This window comes from Trachypithecus francoisi, unplaced genomic scaffold (assembly GCF_009764315.1).
Source record: "Trachypithecus francoisi isolate TF-2019V2 unplaced genomic scaffold, Tfra_2.0 Lachesis_group1, whole genome shotgun sequence".
In the NCBI taxonomy this organism is placed as follows: Eukaryota; Metazoa; Chordata; class Mammalia; order Primates; family Cercopithecidae; genus Trachypithecus; species Trachypithecus francoisi.
In genome coordinates, this window is record NW_022681454.1 from 179,224,759 (window position 1) to 179,243,854 (window position 19,096).

Sequence of the window (19,096 nt, forward strand, 5' to 3'; positions counted from 1 at the left end):
TACGTCACGGAGCGTACCACACTACAGTCCCTCGCCGACGGCGAGGCGAGGCGGGGCGGGTAGCCGAAGACTTATGTTTGATGAGTTCTCTTAGTTAAGTCTTTTCTGTCCTGCGAACAGTCACACGTCCTTCTGTGTGTTCTTCGATGCGGATTCGAATCTCCTCGTATTCCCCCTCAGCGTGCTTGGAATGGATTCTCCCGTACCCGGGGCAACACATCACACAATAAACGCCAGCTGTTGTGGAACGTGCAGAGGCGCTTCGCAGCCCAGGCGTGTTGCGGGCGCCCGGGAACCCTCGCCGTTCCCGCCGCGCAGTTAACCTGGACGAGCTGGGACAACCTGATCTCGGCTATCGGAGTGGGTGTCCTCAGGAGAGGTGACTTGGTCCTCGCGGACGCCGGGTGTTGCCCCTTAGATACCTGCCACCTCCGTTTCCTTCCTGGAAAATAGACTCGTCATCACCTCCTCCAGTTTTCTGCCCCTTCTTCACCTCTCACGACACTCTATCCGTACCTTTCCAAGGGAACGTGCCATCATTCGGCTATGCTCTATTTTCTTGTCTAATAGATTGTAAGGTCCTGCGGGCAGCATCTATGCCTTCTTAAATCTGTTTCTAGTTTCTGCCAGCAAGCTTGACCCGAAGGGGTTTTGCAGAATATCTGTTAAATAAATGAATGAATAATTTTGTAAATGTTGCTCAAAAAGAGTTAAGTAATGGCGGGGCCGGGCGCGGTAGCTCACACCTGTAATCCCAGCACTTTGGGAGGCCAAGGCAGGCGCATCCCCTGAGCTCGGGAGTTCGAGACTAGCCTGGGCAAAATGGTGAAACCCCCGTCTCTACTAAAAATACAAAAAAAAAAAAAAAATAGCCGGGCGTGGTGGCGAGTGCCTGTAGTCCCAGCTACTCGGGAGGCTGAGACAGGAGAATGGCTTGAACCCGAGAGACGGAGGCTGCAGTGAGCCAAGATAGCGCCACTGCACTCCTAGCCCGGGCGACAGAGCGAGACTCCGCCTCAAAAAAAAAGAAAAAAGTTAAATATTGTTTCTTTTTTTTTAAAGTTATACTTTGTGTTCTAGGGTACATGTGCACAACGTGCAGGTTTGTTACTTACGTGTGTATACATGTGCCATGTGGTGTGCTGCACCCATTAACTCATCATTTACATTAAAGAAAAATGTTAAGTAGTGGGGAAGTTCTAGGCAAGAATCTCTTCCCTCCCTCTTCCCTGGCTGGCTTGTGTGCCAGGAGCTGCTCACTCGCGGGGATACCGTGAGAGGGGGAACCTCAGTCTCGCCGCAGCTCCTGCCCTTGTGGAGCCAAGTTTCCTGGGGCAAACAACTGTTCGTGAAAGGATCCCTCATGACGAAAGTAAGATGGTGACCTAGCAGACAACCACGATGAGGGCTTGGAAGAAGTACCTGCCGCTGTGATGGAGTTAAAGAAGGGATTAAGAAACTGAACAGTTGGAAGAATCAGTGTTAATGGCGAGGGTTGGGCTGGGGAGAGAAAGGGTCGGCACGCTGAAGTAGGTGGCTAAAGAGAAAGAGCATGGACAATGGTCCTGTGGCTGGAGAGAGCCCAGCCTAAGGACGGAAAGAGAACAGTTGCAGCCAAGGGACCACGGAAAGGGTTTCCATGGTGACAGATGAGGCTGGCTGATATAGGGCCTGAGACATTTAGGCCCCAGTAGCAGCACAGGAATCCTTTGTGGTTGGGCAGGGGGGTGGAGCTTTGAAATATAAGGTAAATGAAAGTACTATATCTGGACTGAAGTTTGGTTTTTTTTTTGAGACGGAGTCTTGCTCTGCCGCCCAGGCTGGAGTGCAGTGGCCGGCTCTCAGCTCACTGCAAGGTCCGCCTCCCGGGTTCAGGCCATTCTCCTGTCTCAGCCTCCCGAGTAGCTGGGACTACAGGCGCCCGCCTCGTCGCCCGGCTAGTTTTTTGTATTTTTTAGTAGAGACGGGGTTTCACCGTATTAGCCAGGATGGTCTCGATCTCCTGACCTCGTGATCCGCCCGTCTCGGCCTCCCAAAGTGCTGGGATTACAGGCTTGAGCCACCGCGCCCGGCTGAAGTTTGGTTTTTAAAGCATCCCTGATTAATGGAAGAGGTAGGATGTGGGGAAGGGCGTTGTGTTTGCTTATGTTTTAGTTTAAAATGAATCTTCACTTGCCCCTTTGGTGTTACATATTAGCAATGATTCATGCTCAGGTGAGCCATTGTTTCAGGCCGGCTTGCAGAGTGGCGCTGAAACAGCTTGCTCTGAATTTAAGGTAAAAGGCCCGGCGCAGTGGCTCACGCCTGTAGTTCCAGCACTTTGGGAGGCCCAGGCGGGTGAATCACTTGAGGTCAAGAGTTTGAGACCAGCCTGGCCAACATGGTGAAACCTCGTTTCTACTAAAAATACAAAAATCAGCCGGGCTTGGTGGCAGGTGCCTGTAGTCCCAGCTACTTGGGAGGCTGTGGCAGGAGAACTGCTTGAACTCAGGAGGCGGAGGTTGCAGTGAGCTGAGATAGCGCCGCTGCACTCCAGCCTGGGCGACAGAGCAAGACTCCATCTTAATAAGTAAATAAATAAACAAATTTAAGGTAAAAGGCTCTTACCAGCTGGGCGCAGTGGCCCACGCCTGTAATCCCAGCGCTTTGGGAAGCCGAGGCAGGTGGATCACCTGAGGTCAGGAGTTTGAGACCAGCCTGGCCAACATGGTGAAACCCCCTCTCTACTAAAAAAATACAAAAGTTAGCTGGGCTTGGTGGCGGGCGCCTGTAATCCCAGCTACTCGAGAGGCTGAGGCAGAAGAATCTCTTGAACCTGGGAAGCGGAGGTGGCAGTGAGCCGAGATCGCGCTATTGTACTCCAGCCTGGGCTACAAGAGCGAAACTCTGTCTCAAAAAATAATAATAATAATAATAATAATTCTTACCTTGGATTACAAACTGGGAAGACTAACGCAATGTTTGTTTTCTTCACTTGTGTATGCCCAGTGCTTAGCTCATAGTTGGTGCTTTAAAAACTTTAGGATGGGATGGATGTAAGTATACTTAGCTCTTTGGGCCGCCTCCTCTTTTTTTTTTTAGAACATGTTTACTATTAAAAATTAATTTCTTACCTAATGTAAATGATGAGTTAAGGTGCAGCACACCAACATGGCACATGTATAGATATGTAACAAACCTGCACATTGTGCACATGTACCCTAGAACTTAAAGTATAATAAAAAATAAAAATAAAAAAATTAATTTCTGGCCAGGCGCGGTGGCTCATGCCTGTAATCCCAGCGCTTTGGGAGGCCAAGGTAGGATCACTTGAGGCCAGGAGTTCGAGACCAGCCTGGACAACATAGTAAAACCCTGTCTCTACTAAAAATACAAAAACTTAGCCAGGCGTGGTAGCGCATGTCTGTAATCCAGCTACTCAGGAGGCTGAGGCAGGAGAATCACTTGAACCCGGGAGGCAGAGGTTGTAGTGAGCCAAGAACATGCCACTGCACTCTAGCCTGGGACTGTCTTAAAAAAAAGAGAGAGACTCTGTCTTTTTTTTTTTTTTGAGACAGAGTCTTGCTCTGTGGCCCAGGCTGGAGTGCAGTGGCCGGATCTCAGCTCACTGCAAGCTCCGCCTCCCGGGTTCCCGCCATTCTCCTGCCTCAGCCTCCAGTAGCTGGGACTACAGGTGCCGCCACCTCGCCCGGCTAATTGTTTTTTAGTAGAGACGGGGTTTCACCGTGTTAGCCAGGAGGGTCTCGATCTCCTGACCTCGTGATCCACCCGTCTCGGCCTCCCAAAGTGCTGGGATTACAGGCTTGAGCCACCGCGCCTGGCCAAGACTCTGTCTTAAAAAAATTAGTTTCTAAATAAAGAGCTGCATGTTTAATATTTCACCTTTGTTTGAAGTGGTCATTTCCAAAGAAAGCTCAGAGTTGAAATACGCCCGTTAACAAATACTCAGAATTCATTGTGGAATTTTTGTTTTTGTTCTTGTCTTTATCTTGCCTAAATAGTTGTTCTCTTCCCCATTCCCTTTATAATTTTGCCAGTGGCACATTTATTACGTTTATTTAAACTTGAAAAAACCCTCAAGAATTGTAGGGTAATACCTAGATGTGTCGTGCACTCTGAAAAGCTGTGATATTTTCAATATAAGGGACAGTGCAGGATGCTGAAATCATTATGTGTAAACTGTAAAAATGTCTGCCTTCTGTAATTATGATTTTTAAATCTACCCTGAATTTCTCAGAAGAAGGATTTGTTTATAATACACCATACAGTAATAATTTTATCACTTCCAGCAGATAAATGGCAGTGTAATAGATGATATCTTACACATTCCTTTGTAATTGTGGGCACTTCACATGGAGAGTCAACGGGGAGGGCTCATCCGGACAATTTTGAATCCCACTATTCTCCCCCACTCCACAGAGTGGTTCTTTCCCCATAGAGTACGAGGCTATTGTTTCATAGTAAACCTGAAAACTCTCAGACTGAAAGTAATTAGGACTGGAAATTAGTAACCACTGTTTTCTAAACATTTCCCTTTTATTTTTATTTTCAATGTAAAGTAGGATTTTTCTATAAAAGAAGTGACCCTAGGGAAACTTTTGAAGTTAGCAGTGTAGAAAGCACCACCATGCCTACCATGCCTGCGGAAGGAGGGAAAACGGACATGGAAAGGATTGGCCTCTTTAGTGAGATGGAGTATATTACTGTGGGTGATAAATATGTGTCGCAATTTAATCGTAAGTATATTTGCTTTCCTCTATGGGTGAATAGTGGGTATTTTCTAGATAAAATTTAGAATTTAATATTTAAATTGAATGATTTTTTAGTGGTTTATATTTTAAAGCATTTAGTTCTAAAGTTTGTTAACTTGTAAAATTTCAATGGAGTTAAGCAATTTCATTTATTTATTTATTTAGAAACAGGATATCTGTTACCCAGGCTGGAGTACAGTGGCCTGATTATAGCTCACTGCATCCTCAAACTCCTGGGCTCAAGGGATCCTGCCATCTCAGCCTCCTGAGTCCCTGGGACTACAGGCATACACTACCATGCCCGGCTAATTTTTAAATACTTTGTGGAGGTGGGGACTCTCACTATGTTGCTCAGGCTGGTCTTGAACCCTTGACCTCAAGAGATCCCTCCCCCTTAGCCTCCCGTAGTGCTGGGGTTAAGAGGCATGAGCCACTGCACCCAGCAAGAACTTTATTTTATGAGAATAGGAATCTCGTTTTATGAGGGTACTCTATCCTCATTTATTGTCCTCATAGGTAATTTTATTTCTTTTCAAAGGTGCCTGGCAGTTTTCTCCCAGAATATTTTGGTTAGATGGGACACTCCCCTATGCAAACAGCATTTACATTTGCATCCAAGAAGGCCATCCATTGTTACCTTCCTGAGAAATGAAATGCTAAGTGAATGGCTGAGGGATTTTTACAAAAGTCATAAATAATACAAAGAGCTAATATACATAAATATTTAAATGTTTCCATTCAATTTTTGGATATCCGATTACTTCTATGTAATAATACAAAATAAAACACTGATTTGGCGACATCTCCAAGATACATTGTCAAATAAAAAAGCAAGGTGAGGAATAGTCTATATAGTGTGCTAAGCATTAACAATGTGATTCTTCTGAGACAGCATTTAAAACAATGAAAAAGGATATATATGAAAACATTCACTTGAACATACCTGAACATTCTTTGAGAAACAAAATGATTATCTCTTTGCCTGTGGAAGAAGAATTGGGTGGCCAAGTATGGGAGAAAGACTTGTTGTGAAAATGTTTATACTTTTGAATTTGGAACTATTTGAATGTATTACCTTTTCAAAAATTTAAGTTGACCAAGTGTGGTGGCTCACAGCTGTAATCCCAGCACTTTGGGAGGTGGTGGTGGTAGGATTGCTTGAGGCCAGGAGTTCAAGACAAGCCTGGACAACATAGTGAGACCCTGTCTCTACAAAAAATATAAAAATTAGCTGGACATGGTATCCTGCGTCTATAGTCTCAGCTACCTTGGAGGCTGAGGCAGGGAGTTAAGCCCAGGAGATTGAGGCTGCAGTGAGCCATGGTCACACCACTGCATTCTAGTCTGGGTGACAGAAGGAGACCTTGTCAAAAAAAAGTTTAAAAAGCTCAGTGATACAGGCTGGGCGTGGTGGCTCTTGCCTATAATCCCAGCACCTTGGGAGGCTGAGGCAGGTGGATCACAAGGTCAGGAGTTCAAGACCAGCCTGACCAGTATGGTGAAACCCCGTCTCAACTAAAAATACAAAAATTAGCCAGGTGTGGTGGTGCTCACCTGTAGTCCCAGCTACTTGGGACTGAGGCAGGAGAATCACTGGAACCTGGGAGGCGGAGTTTGCAGTGAGCTGAGATCACACCACTGCACTCCAGCCTGGGGAACAGAGTGAGACTCCGTCTCAAAAAAGAAAAAAAAAAAAAGTCAGTGATACAGATTCACGTTTTAATAGCCAGTTGAATTAGGGATTGTATGCACTTCAAAAAATTATCCATGTTACCAAAGCTCTCCTCAAATAGAGCTCTCCTAGATCTAAATTACGAAAGATGTTTTAAACACTTATCAAAACAGCCTTTAAAAAACTAGTATTTCACTGTATACATTCCACAGTTTAAAAATCTGTTCTCTTGTTGATGGACATTTGGGCTGTTTTATGGTTTTCATTATTATGAATAAAACTGCTATGAACATTCTTGTTAATGTCTGTTAGTGGCCATGGATACTCGTGTGTCTCCAGTATATGGCCCAGAGAGGAACTGCTTCACTTTGAGTATGAAACACCCGTCTCTTGGACCTGCGCACACACTCTTACTGCCATGTCACACAGTGCTTCCTAGTCTGTAGTTGGAGAAACATTGAACTCGATCACTTGAAGGCCTCTACCAGCTCTAAAACTCAGAGTGTATCACCAAGGCCTTAAATATGAAAATGTTTTGATGAAAACCACTTAGGTCTTATTGTCAGGATAGCCCTTCACACAGAGCTTTCAGGGAATATTTCGAAACAGTGCTCGAGAGCTCAAAATTCGTAATTGGCCCAAATGGTATTTGGAAACTGTTCTCTTCTTTTTCATGTCCTTTAATTGCTAGTAAGCTCAAAATGATCATCTGCCTAATTTATTTTTAAAGGACCTTTTAATGAGGCTGCAAGCAAAAGTAAACAGATGCTACCGGGAGGACCCAAAGCAATGTCAGCCCTTCAGGCAGGTTATTTCGATCCCCATTTCGTAAGGATTTTTGAAGGAGAAGGCTACATGAATCTGAATCAAGTGAGGAGACGGGAGATGATGGAAGCAGCCAGAAAAAATCTAGGCAAAGCCTTCTTCCCTAGTAGTGGAGAGAAAAAGCCGTAAGTGTTTTTTGGGGAAAAGTCTTAAATAGATTTCCTGCACCTTTATCCCTGAATTAAATGTTTGTTTTTCTGTGGGACTGACTTATGTAAGATGAATTTTTAAGTGTTATTCTTAGTTTGTCTTAGGTGGAGATAGTTGTATTGGATGATTTAGATTGACAAGTAATCTTGATTAAATATATTCTCATTATATTACATTTTAGATTATCTATATCACTGTGCTCTATTTGTTGATATAAAAAAAACAACTTAAATAAAAAAATTTGTTCAAAAACCCTGCAAAGTCAGATTGGGGAAAAAATTGCCTTTAATTATCATGTCTATGCCCCTGAGTCTTCTGCTGTTAACGGAGTATAAATAAAAATGTGAGGCTGGGTGCAGTGGCTCATGCCTATAATCCCAGCACTTTTTGAGGCCAAGCTAGGAGGAATACCTGAGTCCAGGAGTTTGAGACCAGCCTGGGCGATATAGTGAGACCCCATCTCCACAAAAGTTAAAAAATTAGCTGGGTGTGGTAGCATGTGCCTCTAGTTTCAGCTACTTAGGAGGCTGAGGTGAGAGGATCCCTTGAGCCCGGGAGTTGGAGGTTACTTACAGTGAGCTATAATTGAGCCGCTGCACTCCAGCCTGGATGTCAAAGCAAGACCTTGTCAAAAAAAAAAAAAAAAAGTGGAATTAGGATAATTTTTTTTTTTTTTGAGTTGGAGTCTTGCTCTGTTGCCCAGGCTGGAGTACAGTGGCATGATCTTGGCTCACTGCAACCTCTGCCTCTTGGGTTCAAGTGGAGGAGGGTTCTGGGCCATGCCTGGCCAGAAGTTCTTTTTTGATGAAGAAAATAATTGATCAAAAATACATTATTTTTAAATTATTGTGAAGATATACTCATGAGGTTGAACAGTATCTTAGTTATGACAACTGTCAATGTTCCTTTAAATTAGTTTAACATTAGACCATGAAGTCAATGTAATGTTATATAACTGAGACTTAAAACGTAATGTTCAGTGAAACCCCATCCCTACTAAAAATACAAAAAATTAGCTGGGCATGGTGGCACGCACCTGTAGTCCCAGCTACTCAGGAGGCTGAGGCAGGAGAATCTCGCTTTAACCCCGGAGGCTGAGGTTGCAGTGAGCCGAGTTCGCACCACTGCACTCCAGCCTGGGTGACAGAGTGAGACACCATCCCCAAAAAAAAAAGGTATTGTTCATTCACACTCAATAGCTTTGATTCTCTCAATTTATTAATTTGATAGATGATAACTGAAGTCTAATTTTGTGCTTATTTACTGTATTTTTTGAGACTAGTAAAACTACTTTGTATAACTTATACTTCCTTCTAATTCTAGTAGGCAACGTCAGCCAAAATTATTGTCTCTATTAAGAGTGAGGATTTTTGGCCGGGCACGGTGGCTCACGCCTGTAATCCCTGCACTTTGGGAGGCTGAGATGGGCAGATCACCTGAGGTCAGGAGTTTGAGACCAACCTGGTCAACATGGCGAAACCCCATCTCTACTAAAAACATAAAAATTAGCCGGGCATGGTGGCAGGCGCCTGTAATCCCAGCTACTTGGGAGACTGAGGCAGGAGAATCACTTGAACCCAAAAGGCGGAGGCTGCAGTGAGTCAAGATCATGCCACCAGCCTGGGCGACAGAGACTCCGTCTCATAAACAAAACAACAAAACAAAAAAAGAGTCCGGATTTTCAGTGGGTGCGGTGGCTCATGCCTGTAATCCCAGCACCTTGGGAGGCTGAGGTGGATGGATTGCTTGAGTCTAGGAATTTGAGACCAGTCTGGGCAATATGACAAAAACCCATCTCTACAAAATACACAAAAATTAAGCCAGCATGGTGATGCATGCCTTTAGTCCCAGCTACTCGGGAGGCTGAGGTTGCGGGCAACGCTTGAGCCGGGAGTTGGAGGCTGCAGTGAGCTGAGATTGCACCACTGCACTGCAGCCTGGGCAGCAGAGTGAGACCCTGTCTGAACAAAAACAGAGTGAGGATTTTCTTTTTTTCTTTAATTTCATCTTTTTCTACCTTTTGACACTTTGGATAGATTTGAATTATTATTATTATTACTGTTTCTTGAACTTTTTCATTTTCTTAGATATAAATTTAGAAATATGATTTTTTCCTTTTGTCACTACTTTCTTTCTTTTTCATGTTATATGTCAAATAACTTTTTCCTATTTTTGTCTTTTCTCCTGCCTGTGATAAACTTTGACTCATGTGGTAATAATTGCTACCTTGATACATTAGTTTATAATATGCTTATATTCATCTGTCAGCCAAGAAATAATAACAGTTTTGTAGTTAGACTAGCTTTCCTTTTTTAAAAAAATTCACAGATGTGTGAAAAACATCTATAATTTAGTGGATACAGAAAGTGTTTCCAAAAAGGGAGACTGGTGTTATAAATAAGAAGCCCTTATACAGAAATTTATTCAACACCAAATTATGGAACCATAGGCATTTATTATGTATGTATGTATGTGTGTATGTATGTATGTATGTATGTGAGATGGAGTCTGGCTCTGTCATCCAAGCTGGAGTGCAGTAGCGCTATCTTGGCTCACTGTAATCTCAACCTCCCAGGTTCAAGCGAGATTCTCCTGCCCCAGCCTCCCGAGTAGCTGGGATGACAGGCACAGGCCACCATGCCCAGCTATTTTTTTGTATTTTTAGTAGAGATGGGGTTTCACCATGTTGACCAAGCTGGTCTCAAACTCCTGACCTCAGGTGATCCACCCACCTCAGCCTCCCAAAGTGCTGGGATTACAGGCGTGAGCCACCACGCCCACCTCCAGAACCGTAGGCATTTAATAAATTCTAAATAGAATGACTTTTAATGCTTGTGTTAAATCACGCTCTGGGTAAATTATGCCTGTCTGTGAATAGTTCTCCTTTCTCTGCATTATCCCTGCTCTATTTCCTTGTTGTATTTTAGAATTTCATTCTATAGGTTCATAAAGAGGGATTAATTAAAATATGCTTTCCTACCATTTGTAGACTGAAGGTATTGATAATAAGCAATCAATGTTGATGTTGTTCAAGTTTTTGAAATTTTTAACTCAGATGTATGAACAGTGTCAAGTTTTGATAGTAATAAGGTTTCATTTGTCTTGTAGACCTTTTTCTGATTATTAAAATTTGTTTGCTTCAATGGTAACTTAAGAATTAGAGACTATGACTATCGCTAACAATAGTTATCCTTATTGTGGAAGTTTTAACAAAAAATCTGTGAAAGTGCTGGATAGTAAACACTTTAATGATTTTGCATAGATACTGTGTGCCCAGAAAATTTAACATTAAAATGAAAGAAAAGAAAATATTTGGTTAATTTTTTCTGCAGTAAAGTTATGAGATATAAACCAAACAGAAGAAAATTAGCACCCAAATTCCCTGAGTCACTTTCCATCAGTAGTGGAAACAGCAGTCTTAAATATTTGTTTTGGAAGTGTAGTTTCTTGTGGATGGATAGTCAGAAGTAATTAGCCATTTATTAGCTAACTTGCCATAAAGTGCCCATAAATTAATCTAAAAACACAAAAGACTCTATTTATTGTTACAGTTAACTGAATTAATGGGAACGATTCTAACTTCCTAAGTTAGAAAATGCAGTTTTCCTTTTATAGAATGTTTAAAATAATACAAATATTAAAAACACATCTCACGTCAAAATCTGTGACTGAAGAATGAGGAAAATAAAATTAGATTAAAACTATCATTTTTTTCTCTTTTTTCCAATCTTTTTAAAAATTATGGTAAAATAGACTTAAAATTTGCCATTTTAACCTCTTCCTTTTAAAACACCAAAAAAATTGTATTTAAGGTGTGGCTTAGGAAGCTACTATGGAACAATAGGTGGTCCAGTCCCATTTTTCAGTGCACAGTCAAAACCTCAAGAAAAATACAAGGCACCTGGAAAGAATTTATACACAAGCCCGGGAAAGAAAGGAACTGGATATGGGTAAGATGCTTTTAATACCTTGTCATATCGTTTGTGTTGAAATTTTAAAAAATTAAATTTCTGAACTCTGAAGTCACCATTACTTACTTTGCTTCCTTAGCTATGCAAATCTTACCATAGGTAAACAGTTTTCACACTCTGCCGACTTCTATGATGCAGCAAAACTAAATTATAAGGTAAAAAGTCTGTTTTGAATGTTTCAACCTTTCTTTTATTTAGTTAACTCGATATTAATAATTCACTTCAGGCTAGGTGCGGTGGTGGCTCATGCCTATAGTCCCAGCGCTTTGGGAGGCCGAGATAGGCAGATCCCAAGGTCAGGAGTTGGAGACCAGCCTGACCAACACAGTGAAACCCCGTCTCTACTAATCTTACAAAAATTAGCTGGGCGTGGTGGTACACACCTGTAATCCCAGCTACTCAGGAGACTGAGGCAGGAGATTGCTTGAACCCAGGATGCAGAGGTTGCAGTGAGCTAAGATCGCGCCACTGCACTCCAGCCTGGGTGACAGAGTGAGACTCTGTTTCAGTAATAATAATAATAATAATTCACTTGAGATCTAATTTTGTTTTGTTCTATCTATTTGTATCACTGGGGCAGTGGCAAACTCATGTTTCTGAATTGTGATAATTTTACTGTTTTATTAGATTTTCATATCTTGCTGTATATCCTCTCAGCTCCTTCCAGGATGAATTTTATCTCTTGCTATGGTTTACCACATCTATTTTATATCTCTCTAAACTAGCTGTGAAACTTCTATTAGCCTGGCCTGATCAACTATGTTCTATTTTAAATAGTTATATCCTGACCCTTAGCCATATTCCCAACACACCCTACTATCTGTGCCTGCAAAAATAGTGGTAATACTTTTGGGCTGATTAAGAAGCCATTACGATGAGCGAATGGGATGGAGGAGTGGAGGGGTGATGGGAGAAAGTGGAGGTTAGAGAATGGATGAATCCTGTGAGGAGACAGAGGAAAGGATAGGAGAAAACTGCTCACTTTATTAAATGGCAGAGATAAAAACTGAAATTTACTAGCATATGCCTCTTACACTCACTGTGTACCATATTTGACTTATAATGAGACCTGTTCCTTTATATGGGGAATGTCTATTTGTAAATAAATAAAGGAACCCTTATAAATTTTAGAACCATACGAATATAATTTCACATTATCACCATAACATAAAGAAAGCTGGTAGTAATGAAAAGTCAAGTTAATTTGGATATAAAGCATTAAATCACAATCACTTTATAGCTTTTTGTTTTTGTTTTTATAGGCACGCAGGCTGTAACAGTTTTGCTATGGTAATTTTAAATACCAGTGGTATGTGAGAGAATAATGACCATTTTGCTGACAGGCATGTCCAAACCCAGGAACAGTTTTCCATTAAATTGGGCAGAAACCTTGGTTCTTATAAAATTGTATATAAACTAATTTTCATCTGTAGGAATAATAATGCGTACATACTACACAACTACATACAGTGGAATTTTATAGTGGCTCAGTAATTAATCTTTTACCCTATACTTGTTAGGCATAAGATACTTTCTTAACAGAAAAAGCTCTTTGATCCTCATTTTTAGAACTTATACATAAGGCACAAATTTTATATTCCTAGATTTCCTAATTTTTTTTTTTTTTTTTTTTTTTTTTTTGAGACGGAGTCTCGCTCTGTCGCCCAGGCTGGAGTGCAGTGGCCGGATCTCAGCTCACTGCAAGCTCCGCCTCCCGGGTTCCCGCCATTCTCCTGCCTCAGCCTCCTGAGTAGCTGGAACTACAGGCGCCCGCCACCTCGCCCGGCTAGTTTTTTTGTATTTTTTTAGTAGAGACTGGGTTTCACCGTGTTAGCCAGGATGGTCTCGATCTCCTGACCTCGTGATCCGCCCGTCTCGGCCTCCCAAAGTGCTGGGATTACAGGCTTGAGCCACCGCACCCGGCCCGATTTCCTAATATTCTAAAACTAATTTTGAAAAATGTATCTTGCTTCTTCTTCTAGTATTAAAAAAAGGTTACTCCACTGTCTTCCTGCTTGAATTGTTTCTGATGAGAAACCTATTGTCACGCTCATTTTTATTCTTCTGTGTGCAATGTGTCCTTTTCTCTGGCTACTTTTTTTTTCTTTTTATGACTCATTTAAGCAGTTTGATTATGATGTGACTTTGTGTTGTTTTCTTTCATCCTTCTTGTGCTTGAGGTTTATTGAGCTTCTTGGATCTATGGGTTTATAGTTTTTCAAATCAAATTTATAATATTTCCAGTTATTATTTCTTCAGATATTTGTATCTGTCTTTCTCTTCCCCTTCAGAAATTCCAGTTACATGTGTATTAGGCTTCTCGAAATTGTCCCACAATTTACCAAAGCCCTATTAACTTTTACAAAATGTCCTTTTTTCCTTCTGTGTATTTCATTTTGGTTAGTTTTTATTGCTGCATCTTCAAACTCACTAATCTATTTTTCTGAAATGTCCAATCTGCTGTTAATGTCAACCAGTGTATTTTTAATCTCATACACTGTGGTTTTGCTCTCTAGAAGTTTGAGTATTTTTAATGTCTTACCTGTCTCTACTTAATTTTTTGAGCATACAGAATATACTTACTGTCTTAATGCCCTTTTCTGTTAATGCTAACATCTATATTAGTTCTTGGTTGATTTTAAATAATTTTTTCTTCTCAGTTTGGGGGTCATATTCTGCTACTTCGAATTACTGGCATTTTTTTTTTTCACTGGATGTCAAATACTGAGGATTTTACTTTGTTGAGTGTTATATATTTTTGTATTCTTATAAATGTTCTTGGGCTAGGTTCTGGAATGCTGTCACATTACTTAGAAATGGTTTGTATCTTTTCAGGTCTTGCATTTAAGATTTGTTAGGTGTGATAGGAGCTATGCTCAATCTAGGGCTAGTTATTCCCCACTACTGAGGCAAGACCTTTCTAGGTACTCCGTCGGATGCCCTGTGAATTATGACGTTTTCTTGCACAGCTGATGGCAACCAGCACCATTCCCAGTTCTGTGTGAGAGCCAGACACCGCCACCTCACAGCCTTTCAGGTGGTTCTTCGCTGGGCTTTGAATCGTTTTCTCACACATCTGCTGACCAGTACTTGACTGAACATTCTAGGGCAGGGGTTGGTAAGACACATACAGTATTTTTCTGGTAAAAGGTGACCATGCTCTAGCAAAAAGTGATCCTAAAACATGACATTATAATCACACATGAGAACCACTGAGGGTGACTGTTAAAGCCGCAGATTAATGGGCCATACAGCAGACCAATGCAATTCAGAAATCTTTGAGGGAAGGGCTTGGTGATTTGTAATTTAAATAAATTATCAAGTGATTCCCATGACAACTAAATTTTGCGGAACACTGTCCAAAACGATCAACAGAATACATTTTCAGTACCATGGTTGTGATATGGAAGAGTGGAGAGCAGATCACCAAGAATGAATGAATGTCCTGCAAGCTGGAGAAAGGAAGAGGACAAGCAAGGGTGAGAGGAAAATCCCAGAAGAGGAAAGGGCTCTGAGAGTGCTGCAGTGGGCTCCTAGTAGGGAAACTTAGTCTTCTCTCAAGTAACTATTTTAGATTTCATTTATCAAGTGTTTTCAGTTCAGCTGGTTGAATGATGAAATGCCAGATTTTATATTTGCAAAAGTGAAAAAAAGTATCAATATTCAATGTGTAGTTGTTTTTTGAATCTATATTTCATAATTTGATTTTTGCTACTTTATTAATAGCCAGTGATTTTTATACCTAATATTGTCTGATAGAAAAGATTATAACATAAGAGGAAAACATGACTGCTGTTTTGCTTTGAATACTAGATAGCAATAAATATTATAGAAATGTAATATATACATATATACATATCTCATATATATATCTACATCTCATATATACAGATATATGAGATATACATAATCTCATGTATATATATAAAATATTTTTAAAAATTATAAAAATGTTATATATACATATATACATATGAGATTATGTATATATGTATGAGATGTATACATATATGTAAAATATATACATATATTTTTAAAAATTATAAAAATGTTATATATACATATGTCATATATACACATATAAAATCATAGATCTACATAATCTCGTGTGATCTTTACAACAGCATTATGGGGGGAACGATAATGTCCTCATTCACAGTTGAAGACGATGTGACACTAAAACATAACTTTCTCAGAATCTCTGAGAAATGCTACAAAGCAGGAAGGGCATGAACTAGAGACAACTCTTGTTATACTGCATCATGCTGCCCAGATAGTTAATATAGATTCATTTAGGTGATAAGGTCTCAGTACTGCAAATAAATTTGTATCCAAAATGAATAAGCATAGTTATGTCTGAAAGTAGGCATATCTTTTGTAGCATAAAAATAGAACGTAGCAAATTAATGTTTTTAAAAAGTACACGGAGCAGGATGGATTTAAGAATCATGTTTATATTACAATGTAAAAGATTTTACTCTGGGTTATTTTCAATTTGTGAAATGTATGCTATGTAATTTCAAACTCTTTAATTTACAGAAAGCGAATGAAGAACACCATCGTTTACTTAAAGGAGCGCCGTTTAAGTTAAATCTTCACCCAAGGGACTATTTTGATGCTAATCCTTATTTTTCTGAGGAACCTTTACCACCAATTAAAAAAGAAGAGAAGAAAGAATCAATTTCAAACACTTTTAAACCTTCTTCTCCTGGTAAAAAGGCAAGTTTACAATTTTAGGATGAAAAAAATTAAGCATTATAAAGAAATACTGTCTCCTGCTGTCAAATGATTTTTTTCCCATATAAATAATAAACTTTTGTTCATATTGATACCAAGAATCATGGGACCCATTTTTACAAAATTACATGAAATAACCAAGTATGAATAGTGTAGGGGATAATGAAGCTCTTGTCATGAAGTAATTATTAGTCTCTTCAAATGTATTTGAATTTATAATTTTTTTTTTTTTTTTTTGAGACAGCGTCTCGCTCTGTTGCCCAGGCTGGAGTGCAGTGGCATGATCTAGGCTCACTGCAGCCTCCACCTCTCGAGTTCAAGCAATTCTCCTGCGTCAGCCTCCAGAATAGCTGAGATTACAGGAGTATGCTACCATGCCTGGTGAATTCACAATGAATTTTTGAAGTGCTTCTCTAGACCCTAGGTCTAGTTTTTCTTAAAACCATAAAAAGCCAAACCATCTTTTAGTTTTTGAAATGGCAATTAAAATTAACTATCTTCCTACTGCAGAAGTTAACAAGTGAGAATAAAAATTAAAATGCTCCAGCAATGTATAAACCTTAATCAATGCTTTTTTTTTCTGTAAATTGCCTGTTTTTCTTGCAGATTTTGTATTTCAAAGTTTATGTTTTAATATTGTGAGATCAATATCGTGAGATCTCTTGTAAGATCTCCTCATGTATGAAGGGTACTACTCTCGTTTTGTTATTTGTGTTGGAAATGATTTTTTTAATCTGTTGGATCTTTGGTTATGATGTTTTGTTCTGTTCAGGAATTTTATGATTTGATGTAGTCAAATTTATCATTTTCATTTGTCATTTTCAGAATGGCTCTCTTTACCACCAATATTAGAATAATGTGGCTTCTTAATTTCTTCCATTAGCCATATCCTTTTGCATTTAAATATTTATCTAAAATGCATTTTGACGTAAAGAGTAAGGTAAGAATCCAGCTCTTATTTAGTTTGGGGGCATGAGGAAACTTTGGGCAGGGGGTGAAATGTTCTGTATCTTAATTGTGGTAGTCATTTCAAGAGTGTAGACATCTGTCAAAACTCATAGCATTGTTCACTTTAAATGGGTATAGTTTATTGCAGGTGAATTAGACTTTAATAAAACTGATTTTTAAAAAATCAAGTTGTTCCCGATATGACTGATGGAATAATTCATTTTTAACACCATTACTTTGAAATGCTATTTTTATCAAACCAAAATTCTTATTTTTGAAGGTATGTTTCTGAGTTTTCATTCCATTTGACTAATCTATTTGTCTATTTCTGGCCAAAAAAATCCTTTTAAGTTCTGTTATATTTAATAGTGAGTGGTCTAGTCTCTTCTTACTCTTTAAAGAAGTTGTGCTGGTTATTCTGTCGTATTCTCCAGAACTTCAGAATTATTTTCTAAAGTTCCCAAAAGAGAAAGAACTTTGATATTTTGTGATAAAATTTACTCTTTGTATTTTTGGTTATATTAACATATTTATAATTTGAATCTTCAGATCCAGGAGTAAGCCACTTAACCTTGTATCTCGCTTGTAGAGTTTTGTATTTTACATTGCATAGCTTATATTATATCTTATATTTATTCCTTGTTATTTTAAGGTTCTGGTCAGTAAGGTTTTTTTCTCATCATATTTTCCTTCATATTATTTGTCATTATAAAAAACATTTGATTTTTAAAAAATAACTGGCCACTTCATTAAACTTTGTGTTCTGATGGTTATTTTCTTGATTCTCTTTTGCTTTACTGCTCTATAATTACATTATCTGCAAATAATTTTGCTCCCCCCCTTTCTCATACATTTGTATTTTTTATGTCATGCTCATGCCCAATTCCTTACGCCAGCAGTAGTGGCCATCCTTGCCTTAATCTTGACTTTAATAGGAATACCTTTAGTTTTTCATTTTTATAGATGCCAAAAATAGGAATAAATCAGGAACATATGCTGAATTTTATTGAATATATGTTGAATTTTATCAAACAGTGTAATCTATTTAGACTATCCCTTCACTCCCCACTTCTTACTTGTCATAAGCTGAATAACAATATTTCCTGAAATGAATCTCACCTGGCTGTGTTGTATTAATCTTAAAATATAATACTGTGTTTTATTTGCTAATATTTTATTAAGTATTTTTGCTTGAATAATTTGAAGTGTGATTGGTCTGTATTTTTAAGACTATGTATATGCCTTATTCTATTTTGGTACAAGTGGATGCAGGCATCTTAAAGCAATGGGGGTAATTTCTTTGTTTTTCTATGTTCTATAGCAATTTGATAGCACTAGAAATATCAACTGTTTTGAAGACGTGAAAGAATTCACACAGTGAAGCATTCTGAGCTTAGCCATATTACAGAGTGGTTCTGCTAATTTTCTCAATTCTTACATGTCTTTCTCCAACTGTTTTGTGTAGGTTTTCTATCTCTTTTTGGTCAATGTTGATTATTTATATTCTCTTAGAAAATCAGTCATTTCATTCAGGTTTTTGGGGTTTGCAGAAATATATATATATATATATTTTTTTGAGACGGAGTCTTGCTCTGTTGCCCAGGCTGGAGTGCAGTGGCACGATCTTGGCTCACTGCAACCTCTGCCTCCCAGGTTCAATTCAAATGATTTTCCTGCCTCAGCCTCCCTAAGAGCTGGGATTATAGGCATGTGCCACCATGCCCGGCTAATTTTTGTATTTTTAGTAGAGACAGGGTTTCGCCATATTGGCTAGGTTGGTCTCGAACTCCTGACCTCAGGTGATCCATCTGCCTCAGCCTCCCAAAGTGCTGGGATTACAGGTGTGAGCCACTGTGCCTGGCCTATTTTATATTTTTGATATTTAATATAGGTATAGACTTTCCTCACTTCTTTTTCATTCTTAATTCTATTACAGATATAGCTATTAATTTACTTTTTAAAGCATCACTTGGGCTTATTTATGTTTTTCTATTTTTAATTCATTCATTTTGCTTTTATACTTTTAAATTAATTTAAACTTT

The 19,096-nt window shown here is 39.3% G+C and overlaps 1 protein-coding gene across 3 annotated transcripts in view; it reads left to right on the forward strand.

Annotated features, from left to right (window-relative positions):
- The first annotated feature begins 13 nt into the window (after window positions 1–13).
- Window positions 14–19,096, forward strand: part of CUNH4orf47 (chromosome unknown C4orf47 homolog) — a 24,781-nt gene continuing 5,698 nt past the window's right edge. Inside the window, exons 1-6 of one of the 3 annotated variants that reach the window (XM_033215854.1) lie at window positions 14–379; window positions 4,560–4,736; window positions 7,154–7,373; window positions 11,211–11,348; window positions 11,449–11,524; window positions 15,909–16,088. In XM_033215854.1, the coding sequence (XP_033071745.1) occupies window positions 4,628–4,736; window positions 7,154–7,373; window positions 11,211–11,348; window positions 11,449–11,524; window positions 15,909–16,088 (723 nt within the window). In that variant the 5' untranslated portion in view covers window positions 14–379; window positions 4,560–4,627. The remainder of the gene's footprint in view (window positions 380–4,559; window positions 4,737–7,153; window positions 7,374–11,210; window positions 11,349–11,448; window positions 11,525–15,908; window positions 16,089–19,096) is intronic. The other 2 variants (XM_033215852.1, XM_033215855.1) reach the window with 2 other exon arrangements.